At 42.4% G+C, this 26,333-nt stretch overlaps 1 protein-coding gene across 2 annotated transcripts in view; it reads right to left on the reverse strand.

Annotated features, from left to right (window-relative positions):
* The window catches only part of rpa1 (replication protein A1), a 33,981-nt gene extending 9,215 nt beyond the window's left edge, over positions 1-24,766 (reverse strand). Inside the window, exons 1-13 of one of the 2 annotated variants that reach the window (XM_080460514.1) lie at positions 24,610-24,766; positions 24,299-24,346; positions 23,527-23,605; positions 23,125-23,233; positions 22,925-23,013; positions 22,255-22,332; positions 20,915-21,029; positions 18,562-18,664; positions 18,411-18,479; positions 17,898-18,090; positions 13,654-13,790; positions 11,665-11,813; positions 2,433-2,565 (exon numbers count right to left, since the gene is read on the reverse strand). In XM_080460514.1, coding sequence (XP_080316640.1) covers positions 2,433-2,565; positions 11,665-11,813; positions 13,654-13,790; positions 17,898-18,090; positions 18,411-18,479; positions 18,562-18,664; positions 20,915-21,029; positions 22,255-22,332; positions 22,925-23,013; positions 23,125-23,233; positions 23,527-23,605; positions 24,299-24,346; positions 24,610-24,639 — 1,332 coding nt within the window. In that variant the 5' untranslated portion in view covers positions 24,640-24,766. Of the gene's footprint in view, positions 1-2,432; positions 2,566-11,664; positions 11,814-13,653; positions 13,791-17,897; positions 18,091-18,410; positions 18,480-18,561; positions 18,665-20,914; positions 21,030-22,212; positions 22,333-22,924; positions 23,014-23,124; positions 23,234-23,526; positions 23,606-24,298; positions 24,347-24,609 lie in introns of both variants that reach the window. The other variant, XM_080460513.1, reaches the window with a different exon arrangement.
* Positions 24,767-26,333: the final 1,567 nt, after the last annotated feature.

A 26,333-nucleotide genomic window follows, 5' to 3' on the forward strand; every position in this document is an offset into this window, starting at 1 on the left:
GCGCAGTAACAGACTCCATTGCCTCCGTCAGTCTCTGCAGGAGGGAACAGCGACCGTGAAAGAATCTTTCCACCTTGGAAGCCGAGATAAAAACTTCACGGATACAGTGGATCCGCACACTGGTGTCGTGTAAATGGACCCCCCAACAGTGAAGAAGGTTTTGCGGATACACTCGTATTGGTTGTCGTGTAAACGGGACCTGAGTATTAATTTATTCTCGTCAAACCGATCCTTTAATTTACACATTTTTGCAGTTATTGTTCTTAGTAGATGTTGTAAATCCCCCCTGAGCAAAAAAAAAAACCTGCTGTCATCTGTAATTAAAAACTATTTTTGAACGTTAGAAACTCTGCAGACGTCATTTATGTGCAGGATGAAGAGTTTGGGACCCAGCGCTGACCACTGGGGTCAAAATTAACCTGTATAAATGAGAATGTTCCCTTTGGCCGTAAACAAAAACTGGGTTGGAGACCAGACCGAATGGAGGGGGTTAGTTGTACCAAGGTGTGTGTAAGGTTCTCGTGTTGATTATGTTTTGTGTTTAAAGTAAAATGACTGAGTAGATCATTTATAAGTATTTAAAAACAGTTTAGTAAAGCTAGATTGTAGGGTCGGCAGAAACATGTAGAGGAAACCTTGACCTGGTTTAAACTGCTATGGAAGAAAGTTAAATAATCCAGGAAATATGTCTGAGTAACACAGGTCCTGTTAGTCTGACTGCGTCCTAATAGTCCCTCCTTTCTCCTTTCCTATCAAGTTTTCCTTAACCCCATGGATGATGTCACAGTGTTAAGGAAAGGTGACTTTACTTTACTGTGTTGGTTCTACAACATCCAGAATATTCCTAGTTGGGTTCTGGGTTCTAGATGATTTCAAGTTGTTCTAGGCAGATTATTGCTTTAGTAACTTACATGATCTGCTCCTTTTTCAGTCATCCTGAGTTTCCCTGAACGCTCCGATGAGCGGGTTCCTTTAATTGTTGTCGCCGCAAGGAATTGTGGGGGAACATGAGCTGGTCTCCTTTGGTAAAGGAAGCATCAGTGGTTCCTAGGCTGAAGGAGGTTCTAAAGGAAACATCAGTGGTTCCTAGGCTAAAGGAGGTTCTAAAGGAAGCATCAGTGGTTCCTAGGCTGAAGGAGGTTCTAAAGGAAGCATCAGTGGTTCCTAGGTTGAAGGAGGTTCTAAAGGAAGCATCAGTGGTTCCTAGGCTAAAGGAGGTTCTAAAGGAAGCATCAGTGGTTCCTAGGCTAAAGGAGGTTCTAAAGGAAGCATCAGTGGTTCCTAGGCTGAAGGAGGTTCTAAAGGATGCATTGAGCCTTCTTTCCTTAGCTTATTGTGAATTCCAATGTTCCTTATCACGGCCGCCACTTAAACGCTTCCAGGGTTAGGGAGAAGTGGATAGGAAAGGAGATACGAGGGACTATTAGGAGAGACGTTTAGGAGATAGGAGGGACTATCCGGACGCACCCTTTGTTTCTTTAAGATAGAAAAGAAAGAAGCTCCTAGTTTACAGAGGCTGGTTGCTCCCTGTTCTCCCTGTGCCTGCAATGACGTTTTAACCCAAAGGTAAAGTCGTGAGTCTGACTCCCTCATGTGTGTGTGTGTTGGTGATTGTGTGTCGGTCTTGTGATGGAGTGTTCAGGTTGTACAGCGCATGTCGCCTTGTGTAGGATGACACTTCAGGGTTACGTCCATTAAACAGGAACTGAAGCTCACCGAATAGATGGAAAGTCACTCCTGATCACCTTTTGGCGCCCTGTCATCACTTTCTCACATCTATGAAGTGTCCAAGTCTTACTGAGGATATTTTCATCACTAATGTGCAGAACATGTGGGATCATGTTAAATCTGGTTCTACCCCGGACCATTTATACACTTCTGTGAGCACAATTTCCCTCCAACGTTTCGGGTAAAAAGCAAATTAAAGAACACACATTGCTGCACTTAAGTGAGAGTAGTCTTGCGACAGAGGGCAAAGAATAGAGTGCATAAAGTCTTAGCAATTAGTCGCGGGGATAAATGTGACTTTCGCCAAGACTCAGAGGGGACACCCACAACGCAGATGGATTAATGAGCAGCGGGAGATCGGGAACTTCAGTGGATCTGATTTTCAGCGCCAATACCTCGTGCAGTGATTTCATGAGTCTTTGATTGTAATGATTCATCAGGCCGACGCTCGGCGAGAAGAGGCCTCGTGCCGGAGTGACAAGGTTATATAGTGGAAGGCGGTATAGGTGTACCTTGAGCTTTAATAACAAATGCAGCTCGACTATGGGCACTTTCATATTTGTTGTTTGGAATTCAGCTGCGGTCTTTCAGTGCGTCCTTGAATATCTACAAAGAGTCATCCTTGAATAATATAATAATATATCTCGAGTTGCCATATCTCTAGCACTCCAGTGTGTGGAAACAAAAGCCGTGCATGTGTCTACCTTCTCTCCGTGTCCCAGATGCTCCGTCTTAACATCACACAGAGATTTCCAGTTGGTGTTTGCGCCTCCGCCGCCGCCACCTCGCATCTCCGTCAGAGACTGTCCGTCCATGGCGTGACCCTCCTTATCATACCTGGAAAATAAGTCAATACCACTTCATTTACATTCATTTTATTGCATTCATAGAGGAGATTTTACTTTTTGTCCAAAAAATAAGTTTTGTTTATCAAAGCACTTGATCTGTCGGTGGTACGTTCATCTACAAGCAAACACTTTGTCCTCACTTTGTGTTAAATCAAGTTTTAAAAAAGAAAGGGGGGTGGGGGGGTTGACTTGAGTTTGATTAACATTAAATTCTGATGATTAAGACAAAGCATTCTCAAAACTGCAGCTCTTATTGTGGTTTTCTTATGGTGCTTTTCCTGCAGTTTCTATCAAAAGTGGTGAACAGTTGACAGGATCATAAGCAGACATTAACCACCATGAAAGAGTCACTTCAAGACATTTTAAAGTTACTCTAACAGAAGAAAATCTTTAAAATCTTAAACAGAATGACGTCAGCAGGGAATAAACCAAAACAAGATCATTACCACTCATTTCAAACCTGCAGTTTTCCAAATCAATCACACCAAAGTCCTTATGTTTACAAACAAACCAGAATTCATAGCCATCAAACTGTGCTTATGTTTGCTGACTGACAGAAACCTGCTGCAAGGGTTTCTGGGAAATCAAAGATGGCGCCTCGGCAGCTCAAACCAAAATACCAACATTTGACAGAATCAGCCTGAAAAGTCTTCAAGCCATGAGAGGAGTGCATTGTTTTGCCGGTTATTGTTTTTTACTGCTGAGTGTTAAATAAAAAAAAAAAAATCCCAAAATAATAAAAAATAAATAAATAACTATATATAATTACCACAGTGTTGAACAGGATGAGGTTGACAGTTTTGTTTTGAAAGGGAAACAGGAAATTATTCAGAAGTTAATGGACATTGAGACAGTGGGAACTTTTTTAAAGATGCCTTTCAAAAGTTGTCCAATGAAATATTCTCAATGTGATGCTCTCAATTATATCAAATTCTTCTGTAAATGTTGTTTAAACTCATTGTGCCTGTACATGATGGGAAAGTTACACATGATCAGATAGTAATTTTAGTACTGAACAGTACATCCTGCCTGTTTAGAGACTTCTACCTTCAAATAAGTATTTTGACCGTTTTAACCCGATATAAAATGAGCTCAGAGTTCCTTCCACTTGTCCCGAGAGCACTCTGCAGAGGTCCACTTATGGACTGCAGCACTACTCATTTAGCCACGTCCAAATCAGAGCAGGAGGCAGACAACGCCACTGTTCACGCCACTGTGAACAGACGGCAGGCTGTCCATTTCGCAGCAGGCTTTAAAAAAAAAGAAAATTATTTCATTTGTGTTTGTCAAAGCGAGGATGGCTGGTCTGAGAGCGAGGCAGCCTGAGAGCCTTGTGAAATGAATCAACGGCAGAAGGACAGATGAGCCGGCTCGGGTCAGGGCTGTTAGCGTGATATCAAAAACCCATTTTCCTCCAGTGTTCCCAGTAATTCAGGGGAGACGGCAGCACAGAGGAAGGCAAGGCCGACGGGGAAGAAAGATGGCAGAAGGGACAGAGCATTTGAGGGGGGGAAATATCAGTTTAAAATGCTCACAGAGATCAATGGAGCTCACTAATCTGCTGGCCACGAGGCAGAGCGGCATACTGCGGAGGGGTCAGGGTGTAAATATGAGGAGCGCCTTGCTCCTGGAGGCTTGACTAATTGAAAATATCCCCATTAACGGTTCAGAATGTAGCCTGAGCAACACACAAGCGCCTTGTTTTCCACTGCAGCGACAAAAAGGTTAGCCATTCTTTACCACAGTGCCAATTTCCCCGCACAAGTGTACCTGCACAGATTTGCTTAATTGTGGTTCCATCCATCCAGCCAGGCGGGAAACAAAAAAGAGAGAGACACAATAGAGCGACTCAACCGCCCCCACACACAGAAGTACTGCACAATAGGAGAAATGTCATGACATGAGCCGATGGGATTAAAAATGCGTCGCGATTTGAAGGGAAAAAGTGCAGAACATGCGGGCGTCACCTGGCCGCTTCGGACAGCTGACGTGACTCGACGAGCTAACCGCTGCGACGGCATCCGCTTTTACTTGTGCTGCTGGTTTTATTAATACCGACAGAGGAGCGCTGAAAACAAAAAGAACGGTGATAGAGGAGGCAAAAATAAAAGGACAAATTCGACGTGGCAGAAAATGTGCAACAGCAGATTCCAGTTGAAGGGGACAAGCTATGTGCTTCGAGACGATCAGACACATGCATGTGCACGCAACAAACATGTCACATGTCAGCCAGTCAGTGAACAAGGACAGTACATGAGCGGAGACGTGTCGGGAGGAGAATACTCTGTCAGCGTTGCTGCTTGCTTCAGGCTAAAACCTCCCCTGGCAAACACACAACAAACACCCCGACTTCATCGAGTTGGGAACTTCCATCTGCACGGACTGACACGCTGTCAGAGACAAAACCTTAAAGGTCTCATATCATCCAGGTTTTCAACAATTTCAATGTCGGAGGTCCAACAGTGCCATATTCAAAGTGCATTTCCACAAATCCTGCCTCGGTGCTGAATTTCCTCAAGTCTAAAAGTCCCTGTAGTGACTCTACTGAGAACAGGCAGTTTCTGTGTCTGTCAAATAAAAAATATAGGGAATAAAATAAAATTTGTCCTATGCATTGTTACAGTTACTACCAAGTGGCTAACACTGCCTGAAGCCTCATACGCAAGCTGAAGACACAATACTGTTAGAAGGTGAATTCTGCATAATATGGGACCTTTAAAGTTTTAAAAAGCTGCAGGTGTGAGTTTTTCATTTCGATGGCATCAGGGTTTTATTGTTGCATACGATGGGCCAGGTGTACGAACGCAGCGCTCCAACATCCATGTCATGTCTGCACCTCTGGTACATTTTCATATGCATCACTAGTGAATCAATAGTTGAATTTTAATGAGTTTGTCCTCCACACAACTCCACAGAGAAGGCATACCAGAGATTTAAAAAACAACAACCACAACAAGTAATGTCCCAGGTTTGCTTCATGCTTTTTCTTTTATTTATTTTCACAAAGGTGCACCCAAGTTTCCCTGTTCTAGGGAGTGGAGTTATTCAGCTGTAAGGTTTTATTAAGACATTGTATTATAATATGGTGGAAGGACCAATCATTCATCTCTGTGCTATTAATATAGGTTGGTAATGTACAGATGAATGGAAGTCAAAGGCAAAATGATAAGTTGAGAATTATGTGAACCATGGAAAATACCAGTAAAAAAAGAATTTGGGGGGGGGGGGGGGGGGGGGGGTGCAAAGATTGACTTTATGAAGCAGCATTCATACATGAAATGTAGCGTTGATTCACAAGAATAAGATTTTTTAAATTAACTGGGGTTTATGTATAGGTCAGTGATTTATGAATTCAGCTCAGCTACAGTGTTTTTACGTGTGATTAAAGTGTTGTGATGAATGAAATGCTTCTTCCTGGTTTCGACCAGCGTCACTTCCTGCCAGCTCAGGAAAGAAGTCCTGTTATTTTCCATCTTGGAAAATGTCCATACTCACTAAAGTTGTTTGTTTAAATGGAGAAGGTCAGCTAATTGATCAGCAGGTATTTACTTTCCCTTTCTTAATCAATACAGCCTCGTGAAAGATTTGGGTGAAATAGCGGTCGATTCCATAATGAGGCACCATGTTCTGTCCTCTACTGTGTTTAAACTGCTTCGCCTCTGGACCAACATTAATTATTGCCCTGACATGGTTCTGAGTCTGTAAAACAAAAATGCTGGAGTCACGATAACAAAGACAGAAATGTCAACTTGGACTGGACTATGACTAAATGAGATAATGGTGTCCAAGTCAGCCGCATCAACGACTGAGGATTATTCAGCTGAATGGAGCCGACAGGAGAGCGACAGCGCAGCTGTCTGGAGATGTGCTGTTGCCCCCTAATGGACAAAAGTGTCTGTACAGCCGGAGTTCTTAAAGCGTGGAGTCTAAAAGGAAACATTAAGATTTGTGCATCGTGCAGCCTTACGCCCTCATTGGAGGGAATTGAAACTATTTGTACCTGTGAATATTCATTTGTGTGTTGCCGAACGAACTGCAAAAGTCAAGTTCCTCATGTGTACAAACTAAACAAGTGCTGAGCAGCTGCACTAATAACCTGCATGAGTCTGAGACGAGAGCCACCCAAGGAGAGGCGATTCATTTGAGGAAGTCCCAGCGGTCTGCACCAAAACCTAATCAAATCAAGACGCCTCTGCAGGAGTAACGCTATGTTTCAGTAGCATTGGACCAACAGCAGGGGGGCGGAGGGGGTGGAGGGGGTGGGGGTTGTTCTGTGCATGGCTAAAAAAAAATATATTATCCAAAGATTAATTTACACTTAAATTGAATTTGTTGCTTTTCTGTTTTCCATAACTCAACGCAGCTGACAGGACAATTACCGAGGGACACTTAAGGGCTGTAAACAATAATAGAGGTGAGCTCAACAACAAAACACACACACACACAAAAAAAAGCTCCACAGCTTGATATCTTTAAGTAAAAACGCCGACTGCTGCACTTTCTGAACCTGCCAGGCTTTTAGAGGATGCTGCTTTCACTCACTCACCTGCTCACTGTGAAATGCTTCAGAGCTGCGTGGCGATCTGTAAAACTTTTACTCTCACTGAAGCAGAGTATCTGAAGTGAGTCTCGACCCTGGAGAGGTCTCATGTCCAGACACAGACGGTCACAACTACAGGACGCCTTTAATGACCGATTAACCTCAAACTCATGTGTTTAAATATTGGCAACTTGTGTTTCGACTCCTTCCTCAATCTAAACAGATTAACCACACAGTCTGCATTTCCTTATCCATATCCTTCTATATCAAGCTGATAATCATCGGTAGCAATAGTTAGCAGCGTCCTCTTGACGTCAAAGCATTCAACTTTTTCTTCCAGCTCCATTTCTTAGAAAGTCTACTTTTCCATCATAAATAGTTGTTTAACTACATCATACATTGTTTAGCGTAAGGTTTACATAAATACAAATCACTCCAAGCAAAGACATTGTCAGTTATTCCAGCCAGATATCAGTCTGTCACTCTGAATTGCATTTTAGGTTTTGTTTTTAAACCCTAATGTCACATATTTTTCCCAGAACAACAGAATTTTAGGACATGTCCAGAATATTTGTTACCGATCACCATTCAACTGCCCACACCGTCGCCATCGCTGCATTCGAGTTTAATTATGAGGAATCAGATCAAATCCTTCCAGCCAAACACCACTGCCGTGAGTTAGTGGACGACTGTATTATTTTCCACACTGGACGCCAATCCTCCTGCATTATTTCTCATTTGACTCGTTCTTTGACTAAATGTGTAGTCAGACCTTGTGCGTTTCACAATTTACAAGTCTCCCTTTATGGTTACACACTGCTTCCAGCAGCAGAAACAGCAACTTACATGAATGTTTGTGTAAAATGGAGCATGCTGCATAATTACAGCTGCGTGTTAAAGTACATATCTGTCCCTGATGTACACAAGTTAAAAGAATTAAGTGATTAATTTGCACAGACGTTGTGTTAAACAGTGGGTGTAATATTTAAAGGGCGGATACGGGTCAGAGTTAGTACTGTGCAGGTTTTCAGGACTGGATTCTGCTGTGAGACTTGTGTCTCCATTACAATTACAAATGCTTCTTTTTATGAAATAGATTTAACGTAATATACATATGTGCATTATACTTTTGTACAAGTGAGCAAACAAACCTCACAGGTTCTTGTTTTTACTGCATCTCACAGGTTGTCACTGCCTCCAGAAATGAAAGTAGTATTTGTATGGTGTCTGCGATTACAGCCTTAGATTAAGTATAAATAACCGAGAGAGGGATTCTCCCCGTTCCCCTCCCAGCAGGGGGCGCAGTGCTGCTCTCAGACACGCTACATAATGATTTCGTCTTCGCCAAAGTTCTCCCTCGGACTGACTGAGATCAAGAGTAAGAATTTATCTGACTTTTAAACTGTTCATTAGTGGCTGGCTGCCGACCTGCAGAGACGAGCCGCCTGGACCGACTCCTCCTCCGCAGTGGCGGTTTAAAGGATCATTATCTTTGGTTGTACATGTGAGAAGTGACTTGAAGTGAGAAACAAGCCTCCACCATTAAACAGAAGAGTGCACAGGAGTCTCAAGTCTCCACTGCAGGAGGGTGGAGACGTCACTTCAGCACTAAAAGGAAATAGAATCAGCTGATATGGAGTTATTGGAATTTTTTTATTCCCCAACATCAGAATCAGCACCAACCCTCAAAAACAATCCATATCGGTAGGGTCCTAATGAAAACCCATCTGACCCCAGTAAACGCGATTAAAACATCCAATCATTTAAAATAATATTTCCATTTACCTCTGTGTAAAATGAGAACTATTGTAAAATACAGATGTGGTTCAATGTTGAGGGTTAAATTATGAAAGAGTTTTAATAAGTGACCTTCAAAATACCCTTGAAATAGAAAATTGGTTTAGAAAACGCTCCATGTCCAAAAAAAGTACAAGGAATCCGTGTTTGTTTCACCGTTACCTAATAGGACGTTCAAGAAACACAAAAGTAGTGAAGTGGTGGACCTCAGCCCGTAGTTTCTCAGGATGCTTTTTAAAATTTTAATACGAAACAAATCTTAAACAAAAACTACTGCGGCAGTTATTAACAAAAAAAGAGGGCTGCACAACACCGTCGTCTCAAATGACTAAGACCCTGATTCAAATCCACATCGGACATTTCAGTGTGGATTTTCCTCCGGGTGCTACAAAAATACTCAAGTTACATCGTTTCTGGCTTTGTCACCAAACGACCAGAGATCTGTCCGGTTCCTCATGTTGTGCACGCCGTCTGGCGGCGGAGGGTAAATAAATGAATCCCTTTAAATCCGATCGATTGGAGCGGCGCTCGCAGACGCAGACATTTGCTCTCATGCCAGAGAAGAGGGGTCAGAGACGGCCTGCTTAAGTAGGATCTATAAAGGGGACGGATCAATCAGGGAGCCATAGTGCTTCAGTGAGGTTAAGTACCCCCCCCCCCCACACACACACACACACACACACACACACACACACACACACACACACACACTCCATGTTTCCTGCTTCATTCATCAATCATGTGCCAACATGTCGCCCTTTATTAAGCAATCTAACAACCTCACATAGAGGAAAATAGCTTTTTATCCAGGCAGCTGGCACAAAGACAAATAAACATGCTGCGCCGCACAAATATCTGGGGACATGCATGTCCACCGGATCGGTTTAAAAAAAAAAAAAAAAAAAAAAAAATGAAGAAACGAGGAACTGGCTTAAAAAAAGTATAATCAAAAATCCTACTTATTTCTACACCACATGGTAAAACTATGCTTATTAAATCTTTTCCTCCGAGGCATCCTGGCTAATTGTTCAATAATTCACATGTTGAAGCGAAAACAAACACTACCCCCACCCACCCACTCACCCCCACCCACCCACCCACCCACACACACACAAGCTAATCTAGATAATGACAACTGAACACTAAAAAAAAATAGAAACTTGTATCTAAATTCTTTCATAATATCCACTGAGGATGTGTGGATCTATTAATCGGTTACAAATCAACATTTGATGAAGGATTAAAATCAATTCATCAAATTTTGGATCAGGATTGTTTTTTAAGCGTCTGCTTCTAGCTTCACTTGTTCGAGGGCATAACGTTGCTTCGGTTGGAGTCTAAAGAGGTGGCTTTTTGTTTGGGGTTTTTTCTCTGGCATGGAAACGCACTTCTGTAAATCGCCTGCTTGGTGGCCGTGTCACTTTCAGTCCTCTTGGCGGTGTCTTGACTCATCGCTCCACCAACAATCATACAACTACGGTCATGTGGATAAATTCTCAACAAGAAATGCTCACATACTGATGTTTAATCACGTTTTTGTTCATCTCCAGAAAAGAAAGCCATTTATTTGCAGGTAAACCACAAAAATGGACCTTGTTTTACTCATTAAATAAAGTATAGCTGGTGTGTCCCCCTGTGGCTGGAACAACTACGTCCTGTCAGGACATTTCTGGGATTTGGAGATTTTGTCTGGCGTCTTGTGTTCTGGACCATCGGGGTGAACTTTCTCGGCCGGCCAGACCTGCGCATGTTGGCAGTTGTTTTGAATGTCCTCCACTTGTGGACTATTTTCCGGACAGTGGAATCAATGACAGATTTTGAGTTTTTTTTTTTTTAATCACTTAGAAGATTGTTGCAGCTTCCGAGTCTGCTATCTGATGAAGCTCTGGAGAAATGTTGGCGTCCAAATTTATTCCCAGAAAATGCATTTTTTTTATTATTTACATTTTACATAAAGTTTTAAAAAGTATTTTCTTGAGTTAGATTTATTATTTTTTTTTTGTATTATTCAAATTTTTCAGTTGTGATAAAATTGATATTAAATACCCATATGTCCAAATATGTTTTAAAAAAAAAACAAAAAAAAAAAAAACCCAACAACAAACATGGAGGCTTTGTAGGGTGACTTTTTCACATGACTGTATATAATTCTCCTGCCTGCACCTGATTGGACAAACGTCATTCGTGTCTGCTCTTGGAAGTTTTATTACTGAAACAGTTCAGCAAAAACTTTTTCTGAAATCATTTGAGGAGAAAGAAGCTGTGCAGCCCATTACAGTGAGTTTAGACTGAGTTTTTTATGGAATGAGCCGAGGGCAGCTCTGGGGCGGAGCAACGCAGCTCGAAACGCGTCTCAGCGCACCCAGCATGCACCGCGGTGTGTTTTACGTAGACAATGTGGGAAATGAATGGATCTGGAGGAAACGTATGGCGTCAGCGTGGATTCCAAACAAACACAGCAGCAGCAGGTGACTATACCAGCCACTTCTGTCCTGAGAATGAACTTATTTGTAATTTCATATATTCGTGAAGACATTTTCAGTATTCAATCTAGTTTTCTTATTCGAATCATATCGTGGGTCGAGCGTGTCCTTACATCACTAAAATAAACAACAACTTACTATTCACGCAGTTCAAGCCCTCTGGCAGTACATGATGTATAACTCATATGGAAAGCTCTTTGTATACAATTATAGGAACATGAGCATTTCTTTTTGTTCTGCATTATCCAAGACATTGAGGCTCACTCACCAGCCTCGCAGCTTATACGCCTCCGGGATGTCCGGGTTGATCATCAGGGTGCTGCTGAAGGACGCGGAGAGCGAACGGCCTCCAAAGTCGGAGAGTTTTGCTGCCTTGATGGCTACAATGGGCTGTCCAGAGCCGTCAAACTTCTCTGCCTGCGCAAACAAACAAATATAGCTAACTTGTTATCAATCGACTCCAACTTTCTGTTTCTCCCTGGAAGGTGAAGCATGTCAGGGTTAGAAGAAGAATGGAGCCTTTTAGATAACAGAAGTGAAATAATGTGTTTTGGAGAAAGCAAACATGTGATTTGACATCATGTCATCCTGCTCAATCAGACGAGTTTAGTTCATCTTCATGTAGAAATGATCACAATGTCTCAGTCATTCAATAACCTCACAAAAAAAACAAACAAAAAAAACTTCAAAAACGATTGTTAAGACTGTGAAAATACTTTTCCCTTCAGGTGAATTACAGCTACGATCCAAAGTTAAGATTCATTACACAAAGCATTAAAATAAAAACCCTGGTAAATCCTAGAAAGATTACATTTATTCATTGGTCAGTTTTTCTTTATTTTTTTGTAGCCAGAGGGCGTAATTAATTATCACAATTTAAATTTAAGAACTGCTTCAGGTGTTAAATATTGTATATTGTAGTGTGTGTGTGTGTGTGTGTGTGTGTGTGTGTCTCAAACCAGTATAATAATAATAATAATGAATTTTATTTATAACGCACCTTACAATCTCAAATCTCAAAGAGCTACAGGAAAAAAAATGAAAAGGGTAGGTCAGAGAGAGAATCGTTATCAAGCTTTTTCATGAGATTCGACTTATTTGTAAAAGATCTGCGGTTAACGGCTCCAGATCTCTGGAACAGACTGTCTCTGCGTGTCAGGCTGACCCTCGCACCGCATATTAATAAATAACATCTCCAGACTCATTTGTACTCACTGGCTTTTCAACTTGTTTATTATTAAAAGCCTCTGTCGTGCTTTGTTCTAAATCTTTCCTACAGCTGTATTTTGATCAAGTTTGGGGTTAAATGTGCTTCGTAAATTAAATTTGATTTGAAGAAAAATATTCAATTTCTACATTTTATAATCAGCGCTGAACAAATGAGGCAGGTGAGCATGTCAGTTTTAAAAGTCATTTAACTAAATATTTGGAAAATCGAACTCTTGACCTTAAGTGGAGTTTTAAATTCATCCAGTGATGAATTTCGTGACAAAAACTCAAGAAACTTTTATAGAAAAACAAAAACAAAAAAAACCTCCCAGTGGCTCCACTGGAGGGGGGGAAAGAAAAAGCACATGCCACACAGTTTCCCCTCTAACAATACAAAGCTACAGGCACCTTCCTCATCCTCCTGTTTACTTCATTTCAACTTACATAACCTGAGGGTGTCAGCAGAAGGAGAAATAAACACCGGAAAGCTTCTCGAACAGGGATAAACACATCCAACCCTCGTGGTTTGGAGCGGCCATTGTTTTCTATAAACTATACATCTTTTGTGCCATACACAAGATGTGCCGTGGGGATCTGTCGAAGCAAACGAGCGGGGAACACGCTGCTTCTTGTTCTTGTCGGGGGGGGGGGGGGGGGGGGGGGCAATGGCTCAGCTCAGTTCACTGCCATTGTTCACTCCCACTTCATCATCCAGCGACAGGACGTTTCGTCAATAATCCTACAAATATCTCGGCTCCTATTCAAGGAGCTGCGGTTAAATGTCACTTTGCTCAGGAGCTGTTGGAGTGTGATCAGGAGGCGAGACGGAGAGAGCGCCACTTCCGACTTCAACACCTCTCTCATCAGCACCAGGTTACATTGAGAGCGAGTAATAAAGGTACTTCACAGGAAGCACTGGCGAATGAAAACCATCCTGGGAGGTGATGATTAATATTTGGACAACAGAGCGCAGACGTTACAGTAAACAGGCCGACGCACTGCGAGGCCGGTATGGATTCTCCAGATAGTCCGTTCAATCAGTACTCACCTCTTCTCCCCACAGCGTGACGCTCACCACCTTCCCCGTCATGTCCATCAGGTTCAGCGTTCTCTTGGACACCTCGCGGTTGGACTTGGTGGTCAGGCGGGTCAGCTCGTCCACGCTCTTACACACTCCGATCACATCTGCAATCAAAGAGCAATGGGCGTTAAAGAAGAAAGAAGAATCGTCCATGCGCTGAGGATTCACGCTCAACATTTAAATGTTTCATGTTTCGAGCAGAACTTCCCTATGATGAGCTGCGTCTACACACAGGCACGATGCGTTACGAATAGAATTTTCATCCGTGGCACATTCCTGACATTCTTAAAAGTGACGTGACGCTTCTGAACTTCACTTTAGGATTGAGACACGAATGCAGCCAGACGTCACCATTTTAAAACTCCAGCTCGCCGAGGAGAACGGCGCTGACCGCGGCATCAAAACAACGAAAAGCAGCTCCTCCGCTGTAGCAGGCGATTCACACCTCTGTGAAGCTGCGTCCTACTCCACGCTAAACTCCCTGAAAATAGTCCCAATCATTTGTGCTGCGTTGCCAAATAATTTCCCCGGGATTAACAAAGTGATTGAGGTTTTAAAGATATAACAAGTTTATCATGAGATGATGACGTCACACAGACCGTAGAGAGGAGTTTATTACAGCCTCATATAAAATCAACAATAAAGATAATAATAATATTAAAGCAAACAGCTCTGGTATTGGAATAGTATCAGTGTCGGCAGACATCCAAATTCGTGTATCGGGATCGGATGGGAAGTGAAAAAATGTGGCTCAGTGCATCCCTACTCTGGATCACAACAAAGAAAAAGTGACACTACTATAGATTCTAGGGTTTACAGCAGAAATTAACACTTTTGAAAAGGGCTTCATGGCTTTTTAATTTCAAAATGTCCTATGAATTCGATAGAGAAAATTATAAGTACATATATATATATATCTCTAGCCACTGAAACAGATTAAAAATAACTACAACATACTGCTATTTAGATGCAGTTTTTTGTTTTCATTTCCTTTTCTTTAGGGAATAAATTATACACTGTTACTTGTTTTGTTATAAATAAAAAGTTTTTTGTTTTTTTTAAAAAGTCACACGACTTCGATGTCACATCGTGAATATCAAAGAAAAACACGATGAAAAGGGTTTTTGATTGAATAAATGCAGTTTAACAGACGTACTTTGTTGACTAATCCAATGACGCACAACATACCTGAATCTAGTATTCGTTAAGACGCAACAGTGGCATTAATCATATTACTCTATCTTTAAACCTAAAAGCAAAGCCTTTAACCATTTCACATTAAGGTTTACTCTTTCGCAGGAGACTATTTATTCCAACAGCAACAGAGGCGCTGTGGCGTCCATTAAAGAATTACAAGGCGGCTCCTTAGTATCACTTCCTGTCACGTGTGAGAGCAGGAAGTGGTTTCCTCGTGGCCACAGAGTCGCTCTGCTGTGCGGGCTGTTCCTGTCGCCACCGTTATTACAGAAACTTTTATCTCTCTGCTCGTATACTGTAATTACCTCAAGCTTGCAGCATATCCAGCTCCACTTTCCAACGACAAACTCTATCCACAGCTTACGGAGGCTTATTACCGGCTTGTTGGGAAAACACCTTGATAGGCCAAAGGCTTATTGGAATTCTAACGCGCTGAGATACCAGCGAGCCAGGGGAGGAAGTGATGTGAACTCGTACAGCGGGTGTTACAGAAGACACACCTGTCGTTCAGACCACCGTATTATAAAACACACATACACCTCGCAGGCTATCTTATGTAACCCTTGAAACGAAGACAGAGGATGCGTAAGACAACGTCGACATTAATATCTCATAAAATGGATTGGCAAGACATAATCGCCATTTAAAGAAAAACTTTTAAGTTTTAATTAGACACAGTGCATCATCCCACTGCAGTGATGCAGAGTGGGAACAAACTGAGCCTTAAGCTGCCTTGAAAGGCTTTGCACAGCCCGATTCGGAGAAATGAGACATTGCAGGGCTCGCTGGGTTTTTCCCATATGGAAATCTGACTCACTCAGCACTGTGGATGCTTCTTCCTTATTTGGGAAAAGAAAAAAGCAAATTTGTTAGTTTCTCAATACTTTGTTGAAGCCACTTTGATATGGAATCAGGACGCTCTGGTCGGTTTGACTGATTGTTTATGTTGTAGTTTACTACAGTTTACATTTTAGTCCAACTGCTTCACTTTTAAGTGGGATTCATGTTTTGGATTTTTTTTTCTGGTCACAATTCAGGTGAAGTTGTTCATACTAGTTTAAGTGGATCAGAGATTCCAAACTAATACGTTCTCTTCTTTACAAGACAGCAGAACCTTTGAATTGTGATTTTTGTTCTTCTTACATCATTCTCAGAAGAAATTTGATTCTATAAGTGAGTTTTACAATAATTCTAGCAAAGCCAAAACTATTCCAATGAAGGTATATACTACAAGCATACTATAATATACAACGTATATGTAAGTATCAGATCGAGAAAGTATCGGTATCTGCAGATACTCAAATCTGAAAAATCTGATTGGTATCGGGGAAAATGTGTCTTTCGATTTTAGTGTTGTCATGATTATCACTCCTCTTCCTTTGTTTAGTCTGCATGTTCCTCCTGTGCATGTGTTTTCTCCTCACACAGTCCAAAAACATGCAGATTACTTTAATTAGAGTCTGAATTTCCCCATCTGTCTGTATCTTGTGTTTTTGCCCTTCGAAGAACTGGCGACCTGTCCAAGATTCCTCCCCGTCTTCGCTCGACTCCGACGCTACGACGGAGATCTACACTTTCCTTGATAATAAACGTGATGAAAAACCTGTAAATAAAAGACATAATGCAGCATCGCAACACGAGGTAGAAGGTAGACGTTACAGTCCGCTGCAGCAGCAGCAAAGGCTCTTTCACTGGTTCTGACAGATTTTCATTGAAGTTCTGCCGTCATTTGATAATCTGGCAGATCTCACTCAGCACAACATCTCAAGGATTCTTAATGAGTGTTTCTCTCCTCCGGTTCAGCAAACCGACTGAGCTGATTTTGTTTCGGTACGATTCCTCTTCTCATAAAAAGCACTATCCAGTTGAAGACAAAGAATTTACATAAAGTTTTCTAGTTTCCAGATTCCATATCAGTCGAAAATGATTCATATTACATAGCAAGAGGATAAACTTAACTATATATAATCATTAACTAGAATAGTTAGTAGGGATGTCGATATTAGTGATTTGTGAGTGATCGGGGATCGGCAAATCCAGCCGATCACCCCGCCGATCTAAAAAAAAAAAACAAAAAAAAAAAAAAAAAAAAACCCCGAGGTCCACAACGTCTCCTTATAACCACAACAATCAGGGACTACAAGCTCCGGTCGAGCTGCAGAAGCTAGAAGCAGGTGGAGCGGGGCCATAGACCTATAAAACTCAAGTTATATATATAGTGGTTTATGTGTTTATGTGCAGAAGTCTACTTCTTTAATTTCTATATGGTCTGTCTTCTTCTGCGTTTTTATTGTGTTTAGTGAGTCACAGCGCCCCTAAAGGCCTGGCATGTGTACTACATGCCCTGAAGCCTCGTGTTGAGCCGTGTTGATAGTGAGGTGTGGACGGTTTTTTGGGAGAAGGCCAGAGAGAAAAAAAAAAAGAGCAATTTTCGTCGTGTGGATGTACCCTCAGTTTACAACAACAACTAAAGAGAAAGAAGAATTTTGATTCAATAAGTGAGTTTTACAATAATCTCTAGCTAAACAAAGCTTCTGCCAATAGTGCTTTTAGCTTCAGACATCTTAGTTGCTCCAGAAAAACACTATTAAGTATATTTGCAATAGCAATGTGAGTATCAGTTCGGGAAAGTATCGGTATCGGCCGATACTCAATTCTGAAAAATCGGATCGGTATCGGGGGCAAAAAGCTGTGATCGGGACATCCCTAATAGTTAGGTAGGAGTGCAAATTAACTGTCAACAGACAGTTGTTTTTTTTTTACCAGCGAGGGCATCAGGTGTGAGCAGACTTACTTGAGCAGCTTTATTCCTGCTGATTAAATCTCCTCCGCAAAGATATTTATGTTTTATCTTTGACAGTGTGTCATATTGTTGTAACCGCAGTGAAGGCTGCGGGCTGTTTACCACTTTTCCTCCCAAAAATGAAGTGAGTGAACTGGAGAGGCAGCTCCTGTGTGGGACCCTGATGACGCAGGTTGGGGGTTATTAGATCGTCACTCTCATCTCTCCTTACCGACAATGGCGTCTTTGTCTTTGTTCTCCAAGTCGCCGATGGTGACGAACTCGCACTGTACCATGGGAACGTCGCCGCTGTCGTCGCAGGGGATGATGGTGGATTCTCCGTTGAGCGTCATCTCATAGTCGTTCTTCACCGAGGTGTACTGCTTGTTGGCAATCTTCAGGGAGCCTTTGGAGATGTAGTAGACCTGGAGCGTGCAGACAAGGCCGAGCGTTAGTCACAGATTCACCTGAGTGAGTGGTGCAAATAAGATAGGACTGTCGGTGGTGGTGGTTTTGGGGGGGGGGGGGGGTCAACAAAGGCTGGCAGATGATTATAAGCTGCTTATTGTTCGAGTACAGTGCAGCCAGAATGACTCATTCATACTCTCTGTGGCTTTAACTCGCCAAGTCCTGGCAGCGGTTGATAGAGGAGCCTGCAGCCAAATCTGTCTTTAACAGCGCGCTGAAGGGCAGAACTGGCAGACGCTCGGGACACGCCAAGTCATCATCTGGAGGAACGTCTCACCTTGCCAACCTCAACCAGGTCGTAGAACTTGTCCACCTCTTGGTTGAATCCAGTCACCCGGATCTCGCCCTGTTAAGAAACGTAGGGGTTAATGCGGCTCCGCCACACACCGGGCTGTGAGGCTGTTGCCGTTCACTCCAGGAAAGCTTACGCTCTCGTCGACGAGCTCCATGGAGAAGAGCTTGCCGTCACCGCGGGAGTTGCTCCATGTGCGAATGCTGCTCTTGTTGGTGACCCGGGCTCGGACGGTCCACCTGGAAGAGACTCGCATGTTAACTTCTCCTCTGTTTAACGGGCCGTTCACATCCGGATCGTCTAGGACGGTTCACTTGGGAGGGGGCGGAGCTGAGAATTTTCACCCCTTCATTTGGTTCAGGCGGCGTTCACTTTCACTTTGGAGACCAGAAGAACTCGCCTGGAAAACGTCAGTTACAGCAGCTGCTGGTTAGGGGGCGCTGTCGCCTGAAACAAACACTGACCAGAGAGGAAGTGAAGAAGAAACTCGGCTCAAGTCCACACCGTCAGCCTGTGGTGGCTAGGCTAGTTAGCTCTTGGCTAATAGATAGCCACAAACAACCACGATATCTAGTCTTCACACCAGATATCAATGAGTCTTCCTCACTACTTCTTCCTCACTACTCCATCTGGCCACGACATATTTCCCAACTTTTTCTTTCTGTGTCTAATTCTTCCGTTTTACTCAGTTAGCTTTGTTTGAATACGACCCAGAATGCATTGCGCTCTATGTCAGGTTCTGTGGCCCCGCCCACTAGAAAGATCGTTTGTAAAAGAAGCAAGACTGAAGTTTTTAAAGGGACCAGAGATCTGTTAGCTCCGGTTCAGAGTTTGTGGGCGTGTTCACGTCGCCCAAACGAAAGCGTTCTTCCTTGAAGAGACTCTGGTCTGGACCAAACGGGACCGGGAACACGCCTTTAGTCCACACAAGTTCCAACATTCGCTGATATTGTTTCAATCTTTTAATTCCCGCTCTGCCCTCGACAGCACTTTCAATAAGCAGCAAGGTGTGAAGCCGACATTAAAAGCTGCGTCGCCTCCTTCCCTCCTCTGCATCAGGATTTTCAGTCATTCCAGGAAACGACGCAGGTGCAGCTAATAACATCCACAAGCTAAGTTAGAGCCGCGGGAGCCGCGCTGGCGTTCCACCGCAGAGTGGAGCTCCTGGTAAAGTTTTCACCGATGCCTGGGTGACAAATTAACTCGGAGCAGCACTTTAAAGAGAACAAATCGGATCTCTTAAGTAACAAAAGCCTTTTCAAACGTTTAAACCTTTAGAATAATGTCAAAACATCACTAGTAGACTTTCTTCCACCTTCTCACCGTCATCTGCTCGTCATGCAGGTCAAACTCCTTCATTCACGTCTTTGCTTGAATACAAATTGGACTGTATTTTGTTCAAAAGTTATTTAGTTATCAGCAAATAGCATCTAGAAAAACATACTGGATTTCTCTATGTTAATAATCATTAAGGAGAAAATCCCAGAATTCTGTTTCGCCATGGATTGACCCCATTAACTCATGAGGCTTAGGACTCGATGGGAGTAAATATACTACGGTGACACTGCCTGTAATTCCTCAATAAATGTACTGCGATCGCCAACTTGTCCTCAGAGGCGAATGACCAGAAATGGACGGGGGCGTGAGAGTGAGGTGGTGAAAACCTGGAGGCTGCAGAAGTAACGAGGAAGCGAGAAGCTTTCGCCAAGATGATGTGGAAACGGTGTAGTGGGTAGGATTCTAGATTACTTTTGTTTTTCTGTAGATTTCATCTGATATGAGTGTTTTTGATTTCAGGGGTAAATCCAACCGATCACCTTGCTGGTCTTTTTCACAGCGCAGCACCATGTGGACCGGAGCTGCACTTTTCCTCTCAAGCCAACATGTTGAAGCCACTTCGATATGGAATCAGGACGTTCTGGTCGGTTTTACCGATTGTTTATGTTGTAGTATACATTTTAGTCCAACTGCTTCACTTTTAAGTGGGATTCATGTTTTCAATTCAGGTGAAGTTGTTTATATCAGTTTAAGAGGATCAGAGATTCCAGAATAATACATTCTCTTCTTTACAAGACAGCAGAATCTTTGAATTGTGATTTTTTTTTAAGTTAAAATAAGTTCTTCTTACATCACTCTGAGAAAATTGATTGATTTGAATTGGTTTTATAAGCGAGTTTTACAATAATTCTGGCAAAGCAAAGACTATTCCAATGAAGCTACGTACTATAATATAACAAATTATATCCTCCCACAGTCCAAACACATGCAGATTACTTTAATTGGAGTGAGAAACAGTGCAGTTGGTAGGATTCTAGATTACCTTCATTTATTTCTGTAGATTTCATGAAATGTGAGCAACTTCTGAAGGTGCTTCCGATTTTTTTTTATAAATTTTTTTTTAATGTCCAATCATTAAGAGGAAGATTGTTTCCTCTGTGTTCCGTTTAAACAGTCTTACTTGTCCATTGGATTTTCATTGAAACACTCACTTGGACTGGTAGGGGTTGAGGCTGGCGATGGGCACCACTTTGGAGCTTCCCCCCGGAGTGCTGGGCATGGCGGATGGAGCTTTCTTCCCAAAGTCTCTGTTGAAACCTCTGTTCACTGTAGGAGGAAAGAAGAGTTTAAAAAAAAAAAAAAAAAAAAAAAAAAAAAAAAAAACACAAGAAATGATCCATGAAGAGCAGTGATGGAAAGGAGTCAAGCGAAAGAAGCATACATTATTCATCGGAGACAAATTACAAAAATCCAATTTCTTTGGTTTGCGACTTGCTTGATCACCGTAATTATCTCGCTTCATGAGGGAAGTTTCATCAAAGAACGACTTAAAAGTAAATTTGCCACCGTTCACTCCGGGGTCTCGCGAGGAGAGGAGACTCAACGAGGAAACAAAAAATCTTGTCAGCCCGACTTGTTGGAGGAGTGTGATCCAGCATTTTGGCGAGAGGGATGATTCACATTTCACAGAAGCGGGGCAGAGTGTGAAATGCTGTAACAAACTGGAGCCGCTCTTCCCCCGGAGAGCCGCGCCGCCTGACTTTGAGATTTTCCGTTTGAACAAGCGCTGCACATTTGATTTGTGTGCGTCTCACGCGGAGGATTAGAGTTCAAAGTGTCCACTTAAGTCCTCCCCACTTTGCCAACCACTGCACTTCTGGTAATTAAGCCCCCAGATCAAGAAGCACACAGAGAGAAATGAACAATGACTGTGCTGATGAGGAGGGGCGCTTGCCACAACCTCAATTCCCACACGGCAGATTAGGGGGATGAATACCTGCCATGACACACCGGGAGGACATCAGAAGCCCTCCTCACAGCTGGACTGCACATCTCCCGCTCAAACTTATTTTCTGCGACGTGATCCACTGACACCGACAACTGAGTGCTTCAAAGATGAATCAGTTTGATCGTTGAGCTTGTTCACACTCTCTGGTTCTGGTAAGTCTGTGCTGCTGCGTTCAAGTCCATTTCTCTATGCAGGGCGCTCAAAAAAACAAACACTAAACTAAAACCATAATTGCTGACATACATCAGCAGACAATTCTCCATCGACGCAGGCCGAGGGCCGTTTAAGATCATCATATGGAGCGTTCACTGTCAAACAATACGTTACGGGAGAACGGTGATTTTCCATAACACTGCAGAAAAAACAACAACTCTGGAGTAACTTAAAATTAAAATGGTTCTCAGTGGGGCTGTCAAAATTACTGAGTCTTGTAAATCTCCGGGTCCCTCAGAGGATGAGAGGCAATAGCGAAATGCTGCCATCTGGTGGTCATCCACGTACCATATGTTGACCGAGTGAATTCTGAGTTCGGCTCACACTCACTCTCATTTCTGTTTTGAGGCTGCAGGGGAGCTCGGTTTTCAGGGGCAGGAGCTGCATTCTGTGGGCCTTTACTCTGACCTGCAAGGAGGATGCGACATCAGGAACATCATACAACACCACTCCCATTGGGCAAAACTCGTCTGTCTGCAGCAGGGGTACCAAACACGTTTTAATTCAGGGGCCACATACAGACCAATTTAATGTTAAATGAGCCGGACTGGTAATACAGTGCAATATTAACGTTTGAATTTAAAGTTTTTCTTTGTTGTGACAGAGTATATGCGATGAAAAATCTGTAATTCCACATGGTTGGTAGAGCGGTCGTCTCCCAATCAGAAAGGTTGCAGGTTCGATTCCCATCTCTGCCTGCCTACATGCCGAAGTGTCCAAGACACTGAACCCCAAACTGCCCCCATTGAAGCGACCGTGCCTTGCACGGCTGCAGCCTCCAGTGGTGTGTGAATGTGTGAATGTGATGAGCTATGTAAAGTGCTTTGGGGTTGTTGTCAGCGAAAAGGCTCTTTATAAGTGAGTCCATTTATTTGTTGGGTTGGATTGCAGCCTCTCGCAGGCCAGTTTTAGCCGACGGGCCTCATGTTTGACACCCCTGCTCTACAGTAATATATCATAAGAACTTCTGCTCAAAACATAAAACATTTAAAAGTTTTACCTTCAGAGTATGCCGTGGGCTCGCCTATTTTACCACCAACCTCCGCAGCGTGCTTCAAAACATCAATTTCCAAAATGATCACCACTCGCCTGCGGAAAACATACCGGCGTGAACAACAGAAAAACACCCGTGTGCCTGTTTATCTGCACGTTTTCATGAAAAGTCTGGTGAATCTGAAAGAGCAGAGATGCTCCACGTACCGTCCGTCCTTCAGGATATTGGTCACGTGTCTCTTCAGGATGCAGACGCAGTTTGGCGCCAGCCGATTGTCCTCCGCCATGCAGTTCAGCTGAGTGGAGAGCATGAAGGCTGCGGAGATGGAGAAAGATGACGGAACAAATCAGGCACAAGCAGCTCATGGTCCTTCAACAAAGTGACTCAGGAACGACAGCAGCTCCCATAAAAAGTTACAAAACTCTTGAAATCCTTCATCCAATGTCAAGAAAAACAAACTAGATTAAAGTCAGCAAAAATAGAACAAAAACAACCTACAAACATTATCCAGAGTGCATTTTTATCAGCCTCACTGGTCTTGCTGTATGCACATCTGAATCTCTTCCTGTTTATGTCTGAGGCATGTTGATGAAGATGAGAGAGCTTACATGACATGGTGTGTATTCCGTCACTCATCATCACCCGAAAGCGAGCCGGACCGTTCCCTCCATCGATCTTACGAATGTGCTGGAAAAAATAAAAGAACGGCTCAACAGATTTCTGAAAAAAATGATCATCTTCCAATGAATGTGTAATCCTACATTCTCAGTTTATATTAATCCCAAGTGTCATCAGGTTTCCTGCTAACTGAATGTAATTATGTAGTGAGATTCAATGTTTGGTGTCTTAAAAGGTTTATCTCAACAGAGCGGAAGCAGGTGCATTAAAACCTCGGGAATTGTCTTGTGACCACAAATGTTTAGTGTGATTGAGAAATATACTCGTGTAGATATTGAGCCGACTGTGGGGAGTGGAAAAACTGACAAATATTGTACTTTGATTTGATTTCGCCTGTCCACCTGGGTGTGGATTTCTCCCTGTAAAAATATACAGCTTAAGTGTTTGTTTTCAGAACCAATTTAATTTGATTGGACCATTACTTTACTGAAATTACTGTAGCTTTAAGCCTGTTTACGGACCTACTTTCACATACTAGTCAAATGCTACGATTAGTTTGTGAAACAATAACAGTATCTTCGCTTTGTTAAAGTTAGGTTAAGTATGAGTTTCGGGATTATTATTCCCCTTCAAATGTGAATGTAATTGTGCTTTGGGTACTCATGTCTACTGCATTGTGCATTTGAGAAGTGGTGACTGTATATAAAGCACAACAACCTGAATTAAACATGAGATCACTGATGTGTGAGGAGTTTGTCTTACCACCATCTGAAGCACAGGGTCGTTGCAGGTGATGCCATTAGACAAAGCCTGCAAACACACAGCATCAGGTCAGACGTTGGGAGAAAAGAAAGCTGATGTGAGCTCATGTAGATTCAAGTTGATGAACAAAATATTAACGATTAGCGAACATTATGAATGGCCGTTAACACATATAATTTAATTGTGTCCAAGCTGAAGCAAATTAGGAGTGGCCGGCTAATCTACCTGGACAAAGACACATTGCAGCTTCAAATTATGTTTAAAAAAAATAGATATGCATTCATTAGACACACGTTGAAGATCAAACTTACCTCTATCGCGCCTTCTGAGAGTTTCATCATTGCTGCGAAGAAGTGACTGAGCGACCAAAAAAGCGACTGTAGAGATTAACTCGCTGGACAAACCGACCCTGCTTCACTGAGCTGAAGTCTGGTAGTTGTGTTCAAGGCGCCAACAGCTTCGTGAAACGCGCCAAAGAGCCTCCAGTTTCCGGTTCCGTGCACCGATCTGAGATCAGTTTCATGTCTGAACGCAGAGCGGATGAACCTCCCGAGGATCGTGCAGAACTGACGTGAGACCAGCGAGGCAGCGTGACGTCAGGCGCTCATTATGGTGCGTTCAGGGCACACACGTGAAAATCCGATATTTTGCTGTATGTGTTTCCGGTCCGAGTTTATTTTTGACAACGATAAATGAAAGACTGACTCAAATTGTGTTTTATATTATGAGTATGATACTGATTAAATGTTTTCTAACAAAAATTGTCCATAAGCATTAGTTTTCTCTTGATATTTTTCATTAATACGTCAATTAATTTGCGGAAGAGAAACCTTAATCTAATTGACATTTGTCCTGGAGACCTTGAAGCGTCCACAGCTAAACCCCCCAAAAAAACACAAAAAAGCTTTTTGTTATATATTCTCATTTTTACATATTCATACGTTGTTTGAATGTTGTTGTTTTTTGGCGTGATTTTACTGTTAATGTTTTAAAATCTTATGTAAACGACCAGTCCACCACTTTTTTGGGGGGGGAGAAAGCGTTGTATAGAATATTGATTAACCACCAGCATCTTACCAGCTGTGAAGTGATGCAGTTGCATGGCTTCAAAAATGCAATCTGTTCATTCCCTCTGAGAAAAAAAACTGAAAAGAGCTCATTTTTCAATCAGTAAACCCATAAAGTATGTAGGTTCTGCCTTGAACGAAGTCCGAATATGTCAAGCATTATACAGATTTCAGACATTGGTTTCTCAGACTTATTTAATTGTGGTAATACCTAATACTGGAAATGATAATCTCTCCTTCAGAACATTTTCGTCTGACATTATTTATGTAACTATCTAGCAAAAGCACCAGATTATTTGGAAATATCTCCTAATATCAGCCCATTATTCACAGGGTCATTCAGCGGCAGGTCGGGGTCATGAAGGGACATGAGAGGTTACTGAAATAGAATTGAGATTTTGGTCTTTTCAACACATCTGGAATCAAACAAACAATGATCGTGGAAGATTTGGGGTCAAAGAGTCAGACACAGCAATGTCCTCTATCATCAAAACAACTCTAGTTGTGCTCAATCTGAGATTCAGTGGCTCACTATGCTGGTCACGATACTTCCTGCTGGTTTCTCCCTTCATTGGTCACCATCTGAATGTGGAAATATGAAACTGCCACCTGTTCCCCACAGCTGTCTTCCACGTTCTCTGTTTTTATGAAATGCGTCAACTCACATTCATCTACAAGCATTTTTGGGTTTTTTATCTAGTTTGTCAATATTGTGTGAAAAATAATACTCTTTACCAAAACATGGGAGTTAGATCAGTTTAATTTATTGACCCATCACATGACCAATTTTACCATCTGACAGCATACGCACAGAGACCGTACTGTTCTTAGACTGTCGCAGATTAGTTTGGTAAAACTTTGAACTTGTATGCAATGTCAAATTAAACAATATCTACTGCAAATATACATACTTCTGTTGTGTTTTGCACTCTGATGGATTCCTTGACCTTGAGTAAATGTCTAATGCT

This window comes from Lipophrys pholis, assembly GCF_963383615.2.
Source record: "Lipophrys pholis genome assembly, chromosome: 3".
NCBI classification, from domain to species: Eukaryota; Metazoa; Chordata; class Actinopteri; order Blenniiformes; family Blenniidae; genus Lipophrys; species Lipophrys pholis.